General features: G+C 40.2%; 1 protein-coding gene across 1 annotated transcript; it reads right to left on the bottom strand.

Annotated features, from left to right (window-relative positions):
* Positions 1–10,244: 10,244 nt before the first annotated feature.
* On the bottom strand, positions 10,245–11,315 carry ch25h (cholesterol 25-hydroxylase). The gene has a single exon (XM_027013494.2). It carries the CDS (start codon positions 11,307–11,309, stop codon positions 10,554–10,556), a length of 756 nt encoding a protein of 251 aa, XP_026869295.2. The 5' UTR covers positions 11,310–11,315; the 3' UTR covers positions 10,245–10,553.
* Positions 11,316–14,600: the final 3,285 nt, after the last annotated feature.

The raw sequence follows: 14,600 nt of genomic DNA, 5'->3' as shown, positions 1-14,600 counted from the left end.
TGCACACGAGCGCACGCGCAGTAGGGCACACACCTGAGAGTGACCAGGGGCAGAGACAGAAGGCATGACAAGTTTGGAGTACGTGGAAAAAAAAAAAAAAGTGGTGGCTAGCTACTATAGATAGAAGTGTCTGATAGCATCTGTGACTGTATCTAAAAAAAAAAACACCTCTTAAATGACAACTTTCAGTACATCATGAATCAGTTGAAAATGTGGCTCACTTTTACGTGTCTTTTTTGAGCGGTATTACAGTGATGAATGTTCAGTGATGACAAGGTCTGATGTTGAGAAATCCTGATTCATTCTGTAATACTGCGGACATGACTGATACATATTAGCCACTCTTCGCTGTGGTATGTCATATGACTTCAGTGTACAGTGACATCAGCTGAATAAAAAAATCCCCAGAAACAAAGCGAACAGCCAGCTCCCACAGTTATTGCTATTGTTCTGGATGATGTGTTAGGAGTGAAAAAGGCTGTGATTCTGCTTATCATTGTCCATTCACACACAACACACATGGAGAATGTGTGTGAACACCACGGGAGAAGCACAAGGGCACTGGCAGCAGGCATGGCTCTGTCAAATAACACCCTTTATCCCGTCACAAGAGCCATGCTCACCTCGACTCATAGGTTTCACGTCCTGAGACACATCTTATCTTACAGATCAGATCACTGCTCTCTGAAAGGATGGTCTCCAGGTTCCTCTAAGCTATAGTGAGACTTATTTCTCCTTGTTTTTGGTATGTGTGATTTAAGTGGTATGAAAAAAATGTGAAAATGGAAAGATGTAAGGAATGTAGATGAGCTATCAATGACACCAAATGTGCAGTTAGGAGAAACATTTACACAGGACTAATGCCTAGCAGATATAATAACATCATCAATAATAATCCTAAAGACCAAGAACAACATGGAAAGTGGAGGACAGATACTTGTCCCAGACTGGGAACTTCTTTTTTGGACACATTCTTGCCTTTGGATAGCCTAGTTGTGCTCTCTCTCCTGTAAACACATTCACTAGTGTGTGTGTGTGTGACTTTTTTTGGCAGTGGACTGTGCTCAGTGGTCCATGGTGGAGGAAATGCTACAGTTTTCCCCACCCCACCGCCTGCCTTTAACGCAGCACCAAAAAAGGAACTGTTGGGTAAATAAGAGGAGACTTGGCAGGCCGCTGCTGTCTCAGGCATGTAAGGAGAGACAGAACTCCACGCAAGGAGCGATTGGGGGAAAAGCGCAGTCCGGCACAAGGAAATATGGTGTGCGTCTCTGTGCAGGCATAACACGCACTTATTTGAGGGAAGGAAGGGTGGTGGGGTGGGTTTCATCCATGGACACGACCGCAGCAGGGAAGGGGGATTGCCGACTGTATGTGTATTTTTTTGGAGGAGATCTTTCTTCCTCCAGTGTGGTTGCATGCGCATCCGGCGCACGCTGTATTGCAGCTCCTACTTTCGGTTCTGGGGACCCCCCCAACCCCCCCCCCCCCCCCCCCAGCCTCAGTGACTCTAGCACACCTGGCTTAACGGATGATCACTTCATGAGTCAGCTGTCGGTAAAGGCAGAAAGACAGCAGAGTCCAGTGCACAGGACCACCGATGTAATTCAAGCTCTCTCTGATCGACATTTAGCAGGCAGTGCATGTGAATATGTATGGCACATACTTAAAATGTGGCTGTATAGATGCATAAATATACCTGTTTCCTCCAGTTGCCTGATAACAGTAACACTGCTAACCAGGTTCAAAGATACTGAGGTATCTAAAGTCAAACAGGGCCAATCACAAATTAAAATTAACCATGCTTTTTCATCCTTGTTTTTGCAGAACGTAAAGACACTCAGCTGGATGGGTTCAGTGATGTCTGAAACAGGTCTGGGCCTGTGCTCTGAACAGGGTGACACTATCCGAAATGGCAGTAGCGAGGATTGTGTTTGCTACTGGGTGGTGGGTGAACCTCTGCTCTTTTGGCATGTGCTTTGACCGAAAATGGCAAGGCAGCTGTGCTCTTAAAGGACTCCTTTAGTGCGCAGCTCATTGGACGGCCAGCATCAACAAGCGTCTCCTCAGAACCAGCTCTGGAATTTCTTATAAGCGCTGGGTGCAGTACTTGAGCGCTACCCCGGTTCTGTCTGTGCGCATCTCTGTCATTCCCTCGCCAACATTCCTGCTCTCTCTCTGCTTCCTGACTAATATTTGTTCAACTTGGACTTCAAACAGCAAGGTAGCAGCAATTATAATTATAGTTTGAGGTTCAATTGTATCCATAATTATATTTTTATGTTAAAACAAATAATTTTTCCACTGCTTGCTCAGCATGATGCAGCCTGTGAAAAACCTTTAAGTCAATCAATTACAGCTATCTCGTGCTACTGGCTAATTATTGCCTGTTTGGAATTCTGTAGGGAACATTACAGGGCATAGTGAATAAACCATTTGTGCAACCTGGAAGCCAGGACCATGGAGAGTCGGGAAAGCTGAGATTCCCTGTATGTAAAACGCTGGCTGTGCGGATCGCCAATTAAATATTCATTCAGCCATGTCAGATTACATTAAGATCCAGTCAGAACACAACAGCCGAATGACTGAATGCACAGACAGGCCTCATTCCCGCGTCTATGCTGGGTAAACCGTGTAAACGCGGTTCTTTCCCTTCCCTGTATGACTCACGCTCACCTCCTTTCTTGGTTTTCTTTTGCCCTCCTGTGGCGGAGAATGGAAAATTCCCCTCTTAATATTTTCCGATATGGAACTTTTGCTTTGTGCTATTAACGCAGGCGGTTTCAGATGACATTTAGTTAATTATTTATTAACAATGCAAAGTAGGCAAGTGGAATAAATAAGGTGTGTCTGTCATTCATTATGTACAACAGCAAATAAAATAGAATATATGGCACAATATATAGATGATGGAATATTAATTCAGTATATTATATATTAATATCAAGAACAAAGTAGGGCTCCGGGGGGGTTACATGTGCAGAGTAGCGTAAAATCATACTGAAGTCTGGCAAAAAATATTGTTACCCCACTGAAATAATGACTCTGAAGCAGAAGGGGCATAACTACCTGAGAGGGAGAAAAGGTAGCAGGTGGAACAGTGAAGTACTGGGTACCAGTACAACCACTTCTTAGCGCAGATGTGATTATAGCAGGTGGGTTTTCATAGACTGGGTTCGATATTTTGGTACCTTTGGACTAAAATAAAATGAAGGAGCTTCATAGCGGACGTTTTGACCAACGGCCTAGAGCATAATGAAATGAATAAAGAAGTTAGCAAATAAATATGGACGCATAAATTGGCTGAGTAAAAAGTAAAATACGAGAAAGCAAAAGTAAATAATTAAAAGTATCATAATTTGAAAACATTCTGGAAACCAAAAACTTCGCTATATATATTTTAATAAGCACAGAGTAAAAATAGGTGTAAGTGGTTCCTTAAGTGGAGTGAAAAGTGCATCCAGAAACTCTTGGACTTTCCCTTGACTGTTTCTGTTCTCACACCGCAGAGCCGGGCGGAAGATTGCCTCATCACGGAGGATTTCACGTGTAGGCAATATGCAGCTGTGTGAGTCGTTTAATGACCCTGTAGGCACAATGTAGTAATTAGACATAACGCGGATGCTTGCATCACAGCCCTGTTTGTAAAGGGATCTATAATAGACCTCAAAAACGCTAAAAGGACAATAGGAGGAAGCGAAAGTGAATTATGATGACTTATTGGGATACGTCATTTTAGCCAGCCCGCGCTCAGGCACATCTGATTGAGGATACTGTGACGTTCCCCTGCGGAAACACCTTACAATGCACTCACCTCTGCGCCCTTTCACTGACTTCTGGATTTCTGCAGAAGTGTCCCCGGGCTCAGGTCATTCAATCAAGCAAAGCATATTTATATTCGGTGCTTTTTATTTTTACAGCAGCTGTTATCAGGAGGTCCAAGCCGATACAACAAGCCAGAGGCGGCATGGCGAGAGAGCGAGAGCGAGAGAGAGAGAGGAAACCAGATTTGATCTCGGGAGAAAAAGGAAGACTCGAGAATAAAAATGTAACATATTAGTGAATATGCAGGCAAAGACACATATAAGCATTTATACATATCAGTGAATAGTAACAATGACTATTATGCAGATTAAACTGATTAAACAGTTAAACTGTAGTTCAGGTTTAAGGATGGGAGGTGTATCAGGGTCCTATTCTGACGCGAGGGCCGTAATTCAGCGTTGATGTCGTCATGGGGAAAAACTACGAAAATAGAGACGGGAGGGCAAAACTTGATAACTTGAAGATAAGAGGGTGAACAATATAGACGAAGAGCGGTAAATTTCGTCAGTTTATCTGTAAATGTTTATCAGTGCAGCTTAGTCATAGACATAGCATTCCGTGAGCGTGATAGCCACAAGCTTGTTCGAATCGAGTCTTTGTGAGGAGTTGCATTATCCGGCGTAATATCATTCTGAGACATTGTCCCCCATAATTCTCCTATTTTTATTCTGGTTTGCGCGTTCTTTTGGAAATTGGTAGGTTGTTAACCTGTGCTAGCCATTTTGACCCTTGACTGTTTTGCACGGGCATCCATCCCCGTGTGCTGAACTACGTTCAACCGATATGTTATCTGACAGTCGATTCTAACTCTCAGTATAGTATATTCAATTATATCCTTCTGTATTTCGTAATAGAACTGAGGACAAAAGCATGACATAAAAGGTGTGCCATAATAGCAAAGATGGGCTAAACGTGACACACTGGTTAAACATTGGCCAAACATTCCGAGCAACGCCAAAATGGTTAATGGAAAACCAAACTTGACATGCAGCCTATGATATTATGCAGTCCATGATATCCCATTTAGTCATCTATTTGCATTGCACAGAGGGCCTATTTGTAAAGTACACGCTAATGAATTAAATAAATGGGAATTTATAAAATAATTTATGAAATTCACTCACGTCTTTTGGTTTTGGCGTACCAGTGATAAGACCGCTTCTTCTGGTCACACCAGTAAAATATCACTCGGGGACCACAGGAATGAGTTTACACAAGGTACCGTGACACGTCAGCAAAATGCCCGTATACCAGCCTACACAAAACGATTATCATACCTGATAATACGTTGACTAAACTGAGAAAGTGAGAGAGAAGTAATTGAATGTTTCGAAGCCTGTGATGAAAGATGCATAGACTCACGAGTGGTTTTTGGGAGCTACATATTACACTGCCTAATCTTGTTTAGCCAACGTGCAAGGGAAATAGATATCGTACAAACATTTTCTTTGACTTTCCATTGAAATTATAAAAAGTTTTTCAAATGACAGTACTTCTAATTCAGACGTTTCAGATCCTTTCACTGAATTACCATTTCCTTTCCTGTGAGTTAGATTAGCAGCAACACTATTACTGCTCTCTGGGGTTTATGGTTGTCACAGTGTAGGTGTTATCTTCATAGATCTGATTCTCTTGAAATTAGGTCAAATTTATTTATTCTTTCTGTGTGGTTGTTCTGGTTAACATTGTGGCCCTACTTGCAGAAAAAGTTTTAATTTTAGATGAAGTTCCAAAGCGCACTGGTATTTCCAGACACATGTCTCTGATGATCTCATTGTGACTAATTGCAACCCCTTACCAAAATGTGGACACAGCACTGATATACATTTAAACACTGGAGTGTAAGTATTCACTAACTTGTGAAAAAAATAATCACAAAGCAATAGTAATGAAACACTAATTTATAAGACAGAATTCAGTAGATTAAGTGTCACAAAGGAATTCAGTAAATAATGAGCTAATTCATCTCCTGTTGAGCAGTGAACAGTGACACACACGTGGTACATCTCTCTTGTTAAACATGAGCCATTTTGTACAAAAGAACAAGCTGATATATGCATGGTTGTGTCTGGTTCAGTTTGTGGCTCAGTCTGTTTTTTATGCCCTTGGTCTTATTATGCTTAATAACTTCCTAGTCTTCTCTTTACAAGGATAATACAAAACATATTAAAGTTGGTTGTGTAAACTAATGTATTATGCTGTTTAGCATTTACAATGTTTTCTAGTGGTGTCAAATATCAGTTTGGTTACATAATAAGACATACGGTACTGAAAGACTGCAAGGCGTTATTTTGGCTTTAATCTTTCTTTAAATGCACATGCCACCTTAGCAGTTAATAGGTTGCGCAATGCTTACGTACAACAACAGCTTTATCAGTCACTTCCATTCAGTTTAGTAAAGCGATGGGCCGTGACATGTAGGTTTTCATATTGTACTTCGGGCTTCATCTCAGGAAATTATCAGTTAATCTAGGAGACGCCATGGCAGACTGTGCTGAACAATATCTGCTAGTTTAGTGGTTCTGATGTCATGCAGCAGTTGTTGGGTAATATGTCACACCCCTTTAGCCATGACCTAAAGAAATTTCAGTATTTCATGAAGGTGACATCTTGGTCATGACACTACATGCGCACCACTGGTTGGCACTGTGCTCTAGACGCTGTGGGAGTGATTGTGGAAAGGAAGTGATATATTTGTTGGATAAGACATCTCACTGAAATTTTGGAATCACACATGTTTTCTGTGAAAAAGTGAAAAATAGCACAACCATAGAAACTTCCAGTTCCACAGTTTCTTGCCTGGCAGATACAATGACATGGGTTAGGTATTGGGGCAAAAAAGGGAAATATGGTTTTGAATCTCGCTGAAAACTCTCACTTACTTAGGCAACCCACAACATCTAAACTGAATAATATTTTAAGTTCATTTTATTATTTACACATTTCAACTTCAACATACAAAACTGACCTGAAGTGATCGTGAGGTCTTACATAATATTGGAAACTGTCAAAAATGGAAAGAAAAAAAAAGTTCAGTAACTTACACAAGAATACAGTATCTTACTGTAAATATCTTGTAAAATTAATATAAAAAGGCCAAACAACTTTGATTGTTACTATTAAACCCTAACTGCCTTGGCATTTTACAGTATAGTGCCTCTGTCCTGCTCATGGGCAGATATTTGACCTGTGTGTAGTTAAAAGCAAGCAAACATCTTCAGGATTACTGTCCATGCGGCTGTTCAGGCAAGCCTCGGGGAAAAGGAGTGAAAGCAAATATAGGTAAGGTTACATAAACGATACCGTTTTTGAGTCTAAGGAAAAGTGTTAAGTGTAGACACATTCTTTTAAAATGAATAGTGACTTATCAGTGCATTAGTCCATTTTAGTTGGTTTACTGGTATTTCTACATTTTATGGAACTTGGACAAAGTGCTGAATTTAACACCAGACAAAAAAAAAAAAATGGATTGAGAAACTTCCTTGTCTCTTAGTGTTCCAAAATATAATGTCTGGGTGGCCTTCACTCCAAATTACATGTCTTTTTTTTCCCCATTTTTATTAAACATATTGGCCAATATTATATTAATTTCAGGGCAGCCTAGAGTTACATTTGTTTTGCCAAAAAGTCAAATGTAATCAAATTTATTCATTCAGAAAATGTATTGTACTGATTTGGGATCTAATAAAACTCTATAATTTTACCCATTACTCTTCAGCAGAAACATTGCCCTCTCAATGAGATCAGTCATTAAAGAGCACATGTGTTTCTAGTCACACTTCCTAACAGATCATTCATAATAACTATTATATCTATTATAATAACTATTATAATAATTATATATAATTATATATAATAACTATTAATAACTATTAATATAATTATATCATTATAATATATTCATGTTGTTATAGACTGGGCATAGAAGTGGCAAGCTTACTTCAGAAGAGCAAGAATATGGATGAACTCACTTCAGAGGTGCTTTTGTTTCTCCTCAGTTCCACGAGGCATCTAAGTGCTTCTAGCCAGGACCTGCTCCTATGTGCCTGGAGGTCTCATGTGACAACTGCTTCTAGGACTTACTGATCCTAACAGCATGAACGAGCAGGCAAGCATTAACGGAATCTTTTTGTGATTGTCTCTCACATTTCAGTCGGCAAAACAGCAGGGGCCCTCAGTATTGTATGCATTTATAAATATGCAGGACATTCGAGAAATTATTATTAAAGAAAAATCTAAATTAATTTCAGAAATAAAAACATAAAAAATCAAAACAATCTCATATTGCAAACTAGTATGGTTTGTAAGGATTTGGATTTGTGTATTTCCCAACATGCAAACATGTCACAGCCAGCGCTGTAATGGAAAATCTGAAAAAACAAACATACAGTATCTTGTTGATCATCTGATAGCAGTTTTCCCTTTAGGACTGTGCCAATACTCCTTATGGTATACTTAGATTACTTTATTTCCATTGACATGGAAGGCTGAGTTGAATCCAGAAAGGTTTGTTGATCTATGCTTACACTAGGGGAGTCCTGAAAGTGATTATAGGAAATGACCCACTCCATTGTATTATGTAGGAAAATATGTTTCTACTGCCTCGTTAACAGAAACTAGAATGAGCTAAAAATAAACACACATTTTTCAGTTGTTTAACAGATTTAAGGTATTAGATTTTAAACACACATTGTGTTATGTTGGTAACATAATTTAATGATATATCAGCTGACTGAAAGTGCCCCTTCCTTAAGGAAGCACAGAACCTCTGAACAAATATTTACATTCATTTTCTGAGCAGTCACGAGATTTTGCTGGAAATGGCACTTTATCTACGCTGCACAATATAAAGACATACTTTTCCCTGAAATAATTTGTAACACTACCACTGTACACTCTCCAACATCAACACACTGTCCTCCTCTTCTTAAGTTCTACCTTTTTGGTTCTATCTCACATCTTCCTATCAAAGGGCAATTATGAGGTATGCATAAGAAGAAATAAATGTCATAAAAGCACCATATAAAGAATAATAATAATTACTCAAGTGGGTAACAAATGTAAATACAAGGATACAAATATCTGTTGAAATATGCATTTTAGCATACAATTAAGAATTCCATAGAACAAACTGAAATAAGGTAGAATTCCCACAATTTCTTGAAGTAGGTAAATAAGAATGGCCGTCTCTGTAAGAACCTATCAGTAGAAATTGGATTTGCACTTAAAATATGAGATCAGCATTACTTCCCAAAGCCTCTGGAAAGCTGACTGGTGAATTACAGGCTCTCACAGAAAAACAACTGTAGTGCTAGACATGAGAATAGTGCTAGAATTTATGATATCAAAGCTGACATGAGAATGAGAATGGAACTCAAGGAACGAAGAAGAGAAATGAAAGTAATGCAGTAGGTAGGATGAAGGCAAGCCATGTTTAGCAGGGACAGGAGTGAAGTAGGAGCTATAAACCTAGGCCGTTCTTTTATCATTACAAGACTTGTTTTATAATTGTAACACTTGTATGGCCATGACTTTGACTGCAGGTTTAATATAACTAAGGATGTCTGAACCCACTCCTGGGGGTCTACATCTTATCTGGATTGTGTATTTCTAGTTGTGTTTCTTCTATATTTGAAGTACCAGGAAATACCTGGCTTCAAGTATCATGGAAGACAAGTATCGAGACTATTTTCTGTCCTGCTCAGAGATGGTGGAATGAACTTCCGTTTGCTGCCTGGACAGCAGAGCCCTTTGTAGTCTTCAAATGCAGACTGAAGACCCATCTATTCGTGGAATATTTAAAATGACCACTGACCCTGCTCCTATGTTGACTATGTTGAAGCTAGTACTTATTGTAAGGTATTGTTTACTACACTGATGTTGACTGCTCCCTTATTTACCACACTTATCATTGTTTAAGATAGACCTTATGTATTTGTACTTCTAGGCATCAGCAGTGATCCCTGTATTTCTACAGTATTCTATATCACTGGTATATTGGACTCTAACCTACTCTACTGGCTAGGCTGTATTCTATAAGTAAATGACAAAGCGTTCTTGTTCTTTAGCGTCTGCTAAATGCCGTAAATGCAAATGCAAATGTATATGTATTTAATTTTATATCTACTTTATTATGGCTGTGCTTATACCAGATCTAAGTCAAGGGCTCATTGCTTTAAAAAGGGAACCCAGAGAAAATCTATACTGTAGTTGCCTAAATGCAGTGGCATTTTGAAATGAACAGTGAGATCTCACAAGACCTCTGAGATAAGGTGCTATTGGCTGCCTGTCCACTGTCCACCACCCACGGCCACCTCCATCTGTGCCCAGTGCCAGTAATCAGAATCAGTGTATCATGGTTCCATCAATACATTTGAACTTCTAAGTCAAGACAAAACACAATTTGTGCTGATTTTTAATGCTTTTATTCCAGCCTTATTGATTTTTCATAGCATGTTTTCTTCAGGGTTTGTTCAAACACAGTAAATACATGAGTAAAAACAATATATTCAAAAAACCTCCATATAAATCATTCAAGTAATCGCATTCATCAACACTCTTACAATAAAACTTAGTTTTAAGACAAATATACATGTTTTCTATAAATAGCATACATCATAAAAATTTAAATAATAAACCCATTTAATTTAATAACCTAAAACAGTTTCTAGTGTTCTTTTGATACAAAAGAGCATACAGTCCACGTGGTCCTCCTGACGTCCTCCTGTTCATTCAGAGTGCAGAGTACCAAACAGCTTGTCCCAGTGGGTGAAGTATGGTGCATAGTTGGTCTTGAACTTCTGGTGGTGAAGGTCATGATGGAGAGCCCCTCCATACAGTCCAAAGGGCACGAGCCTGTGCGTGGCCCAGGGAAGGTCGTAGCCGCAGTGATCCTCCACTGACAGCCACATGTTCAACACGTGGAAGAGCATCTCTGTGAAGGGGTGGCATCCCAGAAACATGGGGTTCAGCGCTGCAAAAAGTCCCAGCGACAGCGTCTCCCAGGCACCGGAGTACTCCGTGGTAAGGGCGAAGGTAGACGTGTGCTTGTGGTGCACCTTGTGGAAGGTGCGGTAGAGCCAGGTCACCCTGTGATGCAGCAGGTGCCAGACGAAGTACTGGAAGTCGAAGAGGAGCAGGCAGGACGCCAGGTCCCATATAACCTCCAGGATGGCCGGAGCCTCTACTGGGTAGCTGATGGGCCTCCAGTACCAGTGCAGCACGCTCAGGGGAAAGATGTAGATGGCGTGGTTGTAGAGTGAGAGCGCCAGGCAGTTCCACATCATTCTCAAGGTCACCTGGCTCTTCTCCTGTATCTTATATCTCCTCACCAATGCCACACGAGAAGACAGAAGGTCCAGCCCCACAAAAGGCAGGCAGAAGCTTAGATAGACTGTCAGAGAAAACAGGATGGGGAAAAAGGGAGACCTCAGCCAGGTCTCATGTTGGCGGATGCAGTCCCAGATGTGCTGTAGCTGAAGCATCTTGCTCTCTGAGTGTGTGAATGAAGAGTAACTACTGCCTCGGAGATTATATTAGTGCTGCGGTTGCGACCTCCTTCTACATTTCCCTTGGTCCGCCCACTGGACTTTCCAGCACGACAGTGTACGGCGGCTTAATTATTTATTTATTTTTTTCTGTGAAATTGATATCGTAATGTATCGAAATACAGGCGTGTCTAAGATCGCCGTATATGATCAAATTTATCAGAGTATAATTTTTAAAAAATATTCTTTATATTTTTACTTTTTCAAACTGCAAAAACGGAAAAAAAAAACTTGCTGGGATTCAAACTGTAAAACAACGATACAGTTTTCTCTTTTTCGAACAGAGAGTGTCATACAAGTAAAATAATAAATTATTGGTATATTTTTCAACAAAATTGGGAAAGTGGCTTTCATAAACGGCTTCTATTCAGTCTAACAACAAACATGGTTAGACCAGCTTATGGAAGGTCAGAAGAAGAAAAAATACCGTAAAACGTCGGAAAACCTTACATCACTAATGTACGACAAAATTCGTCCACTCATGTAGAATGTCCGAGATGTCCTGCGATTTACAAGTTTACGATAACGTTTTACAAATCCTTTTGCAAATGTCGCCACCTGTCGGTTATAATTTCATTTTTGCTTAATATTCTCAAGTAGTGTTTCATTATTTTATCAAATAATTTGTTTCTGGGTCGTATCATACGCTGGTATTATAAAAGAGAAAAAGCGATTTGTTTTGTAGTTAAAATTTAAAAAGTGCCTAGACCTTGTTACAAAATTAGGCTAAATGTAATGTTCTGAACAAACGTAAAGCATAGCGTATGTCATAAACATATGCTGCATTTGCAAAAACATAGGTGTTTTATTCTTTTTATTCTTTTTTCTTCTGTTTAATCTTAAAACCAACGATAATGGGCGAAATGGCAACTGAATGAGCTGTTTTCGGTTTCGATTCAGCGATGGAATTTGCGTTCTCATTTCATCAGCAAAAAGGAAGACAGAAAGATTTGTACAGCGAATGCTCTAATACTGGTTATGCCGTAGCGCTGTTCATAAACTCAGGTGAGGATCCTGTTTCCGAAAGTGCAAATCATAACGCCAGCCACATGAATCCAAGGATCTCAAGTTCTCACACAGTTTGCTAGCTGGCTACAATCATAGGGCATTGTACGAATTTCGTGTATTAATCTGCCTGTTTTCCACCAATTCAACTAAATACACTTTGCAGAAAACTCCAACTGGAATTGTTAGAGAATGTCATTCAGATGTCTTCAATGAGTAAAGTAAAAACCAATGCGTGCATTCTGCACTATAAAGAGTTTCAAAGGCTAAAAGCATGGTAAAAACATACTCAGATTTAAATTCAGATGGAAAAAAGTAACAAGCAATGCTCTATTTTAGGTTTAGAGTTTAGGCAGTCATCTGAAGACGTGAAACAATCTAAAAGAAACTTGTCCTTACAAAAGGCCAATTATTAAATTTAAATTATAATCTTTATTTTGATTTATATTATTTCGTTGATCTAAAATAATGGTGACGTTTTTGCGGGCTGGCCTGAAAGAGACTTTTCCGCTCACAAACTGCCCACACAACAGGGGCTATGTTCAAAATAACTTACTTCATACTGCACTCGTATACAGTCGTGGCTAAAGGTTGAGACTAGCACAGATTTTGGTTTTCGCAAAGTTCGCTGCTTCAGTTTTTATGGTGGAAGTTTGCATTAACTCTAGATTGTGAAGAGTGATCAGATTAATTGCAAAGTTACTGCATTCCAGCCACTGCATTTCAGCCCTGCCACAAAATGGCCTGCTAACATCATTTCAGTGATCTTCTCATTAGTTCAGGAGAAAGTGTTAACGAGGACAAGGCAGCTGATACCACTCTGTCATGCTGATTAGAAGAGCAGACTGGTTGCTTTAACAGGATAGTGGTGCTTATGGTTTTCTTCTGTTAACCATGGTTACCTCCAAGGAACCACGTATAATCATCATTGTATTGCATCAAAAGGGCTTTATAGGCAAGGACATTGCTGCTTATAAGAGCACCTAAATCAACCATTTATCAACTCATCAAGAACTTCAAGGAAAGAGGTTAAATTGCAGTGAAGAAGGCTTCAGGGCACCCAAGAAAGTCAAGCAAGTGCCAGGACCGTCTCCTAAAGAGGATGCAGTTACAGGATTAAGTCACCACCAGTGCAGAGCTTGCTCAGGACTGGCAGAAGGCAGGTGCAAGTGCATCTGCATGCACAGGGAGGCGAAGCTTTGTGAGGATGGCTTGGTGTCATGAAGGGCAGCAGAGAAGCCACTTCTCTCCAATAAAAACATCAAGGACAGACTGACATTCTGCAGGAAGTATAGCGATTGGACTGCAGAGGACTGGAGTGAAGTTATTTTCTCTGATGAAGAGAAAATTAGTTTGGGACATATGGACAAATGATTGTCCAGAGAAGAAAAGATAAGCGCTACCATGAGTCTTGTGTCATGCCAATGGTGAGGCATCCTGAGAGCACTGCCATGAATAAGGAATGATCTCAAAATATCCTCCAAGAGCAACTTCTCCCAACGATCCAGGAGCAATTTGGTGATAAACAAGGCTTTTTTTCCCCAACATGATGGAGCACCATGGCACAAGGCAGAAGTGATAACCATGTGGCTTGGTGAACAAAACATTTGAAACTTTGGGTCCAAGGCCAAGAAAATCCCCAGACCTCAATCCCACTGAGACGTTACGGTCTACTCTCAAAAAGAGGGTGTACAAACAAAAAATATAGAATCTGTGATCAACTTTCCAGAATTCCATTCCAGCAATCTGACATGTCCGCTGGATCCAATTCCTTCCACTCTGTTCCAGACAATCGCAAGAGATCTGCTTCCTTTCATCCGTCATCAACAACAATTTATCTTCTAGATACGTGCCAACTGCGTTCAAAACCACCAGGGTGGTACCAATCCTCAAGTAGGCCACACTTGACGGCTCCAACATTACCAACTACAGACCGGTATCACTTCTCTCTTTCCTCTCAAAAGCCCTCGAACGAGCAGTTTATAATCGATTGTCTCTCTCCCTCCCCCAGAACCAGCTGCATGATCTCAGTCTGGCTATAAACTGGCACAATCTACAGAAACAGCTGTAGCAGTGACGGAAAAACTTCATGCTGCTAAAGCTGCCAAACTCATCTGTTTTGATTCTCCTAGACCTTTCGGCAGCCTTTGACACCATGAACCACAACATCCTTCTCTCTGTTCTCTCCAGGCTTGGTGTGACTGGCTCTGCTTGGAGATGGTT

The sequence above is a fragment of the Electrophorus electricus genome, chromosome 14, assembly GCF_013358815.1.
Source record: "Electrophorus electricus isolate fEleEle1 chromosome 14, fEleEle1.pri, whole genome shotgun sequence".
Classification (NCBI taxonomy): Eukaryota; Metazoa; Chordata; class Actinopteri; order Gymnotiformes; family Gymnotidae; genus Electrophorus; species Electrophorus electricus.
This window is presented reverse-complemented; position numbering and strand designations above follow the sequence as displayed.

Coding starts and splice junctions, on each gene's coding strand:
- ch25h (XM_027013494.2), bottom strand. CDS start 11,309: ATGCTTCAGCTACAGCACATCTGGGACTGCATCCGCCAACATGAGACC.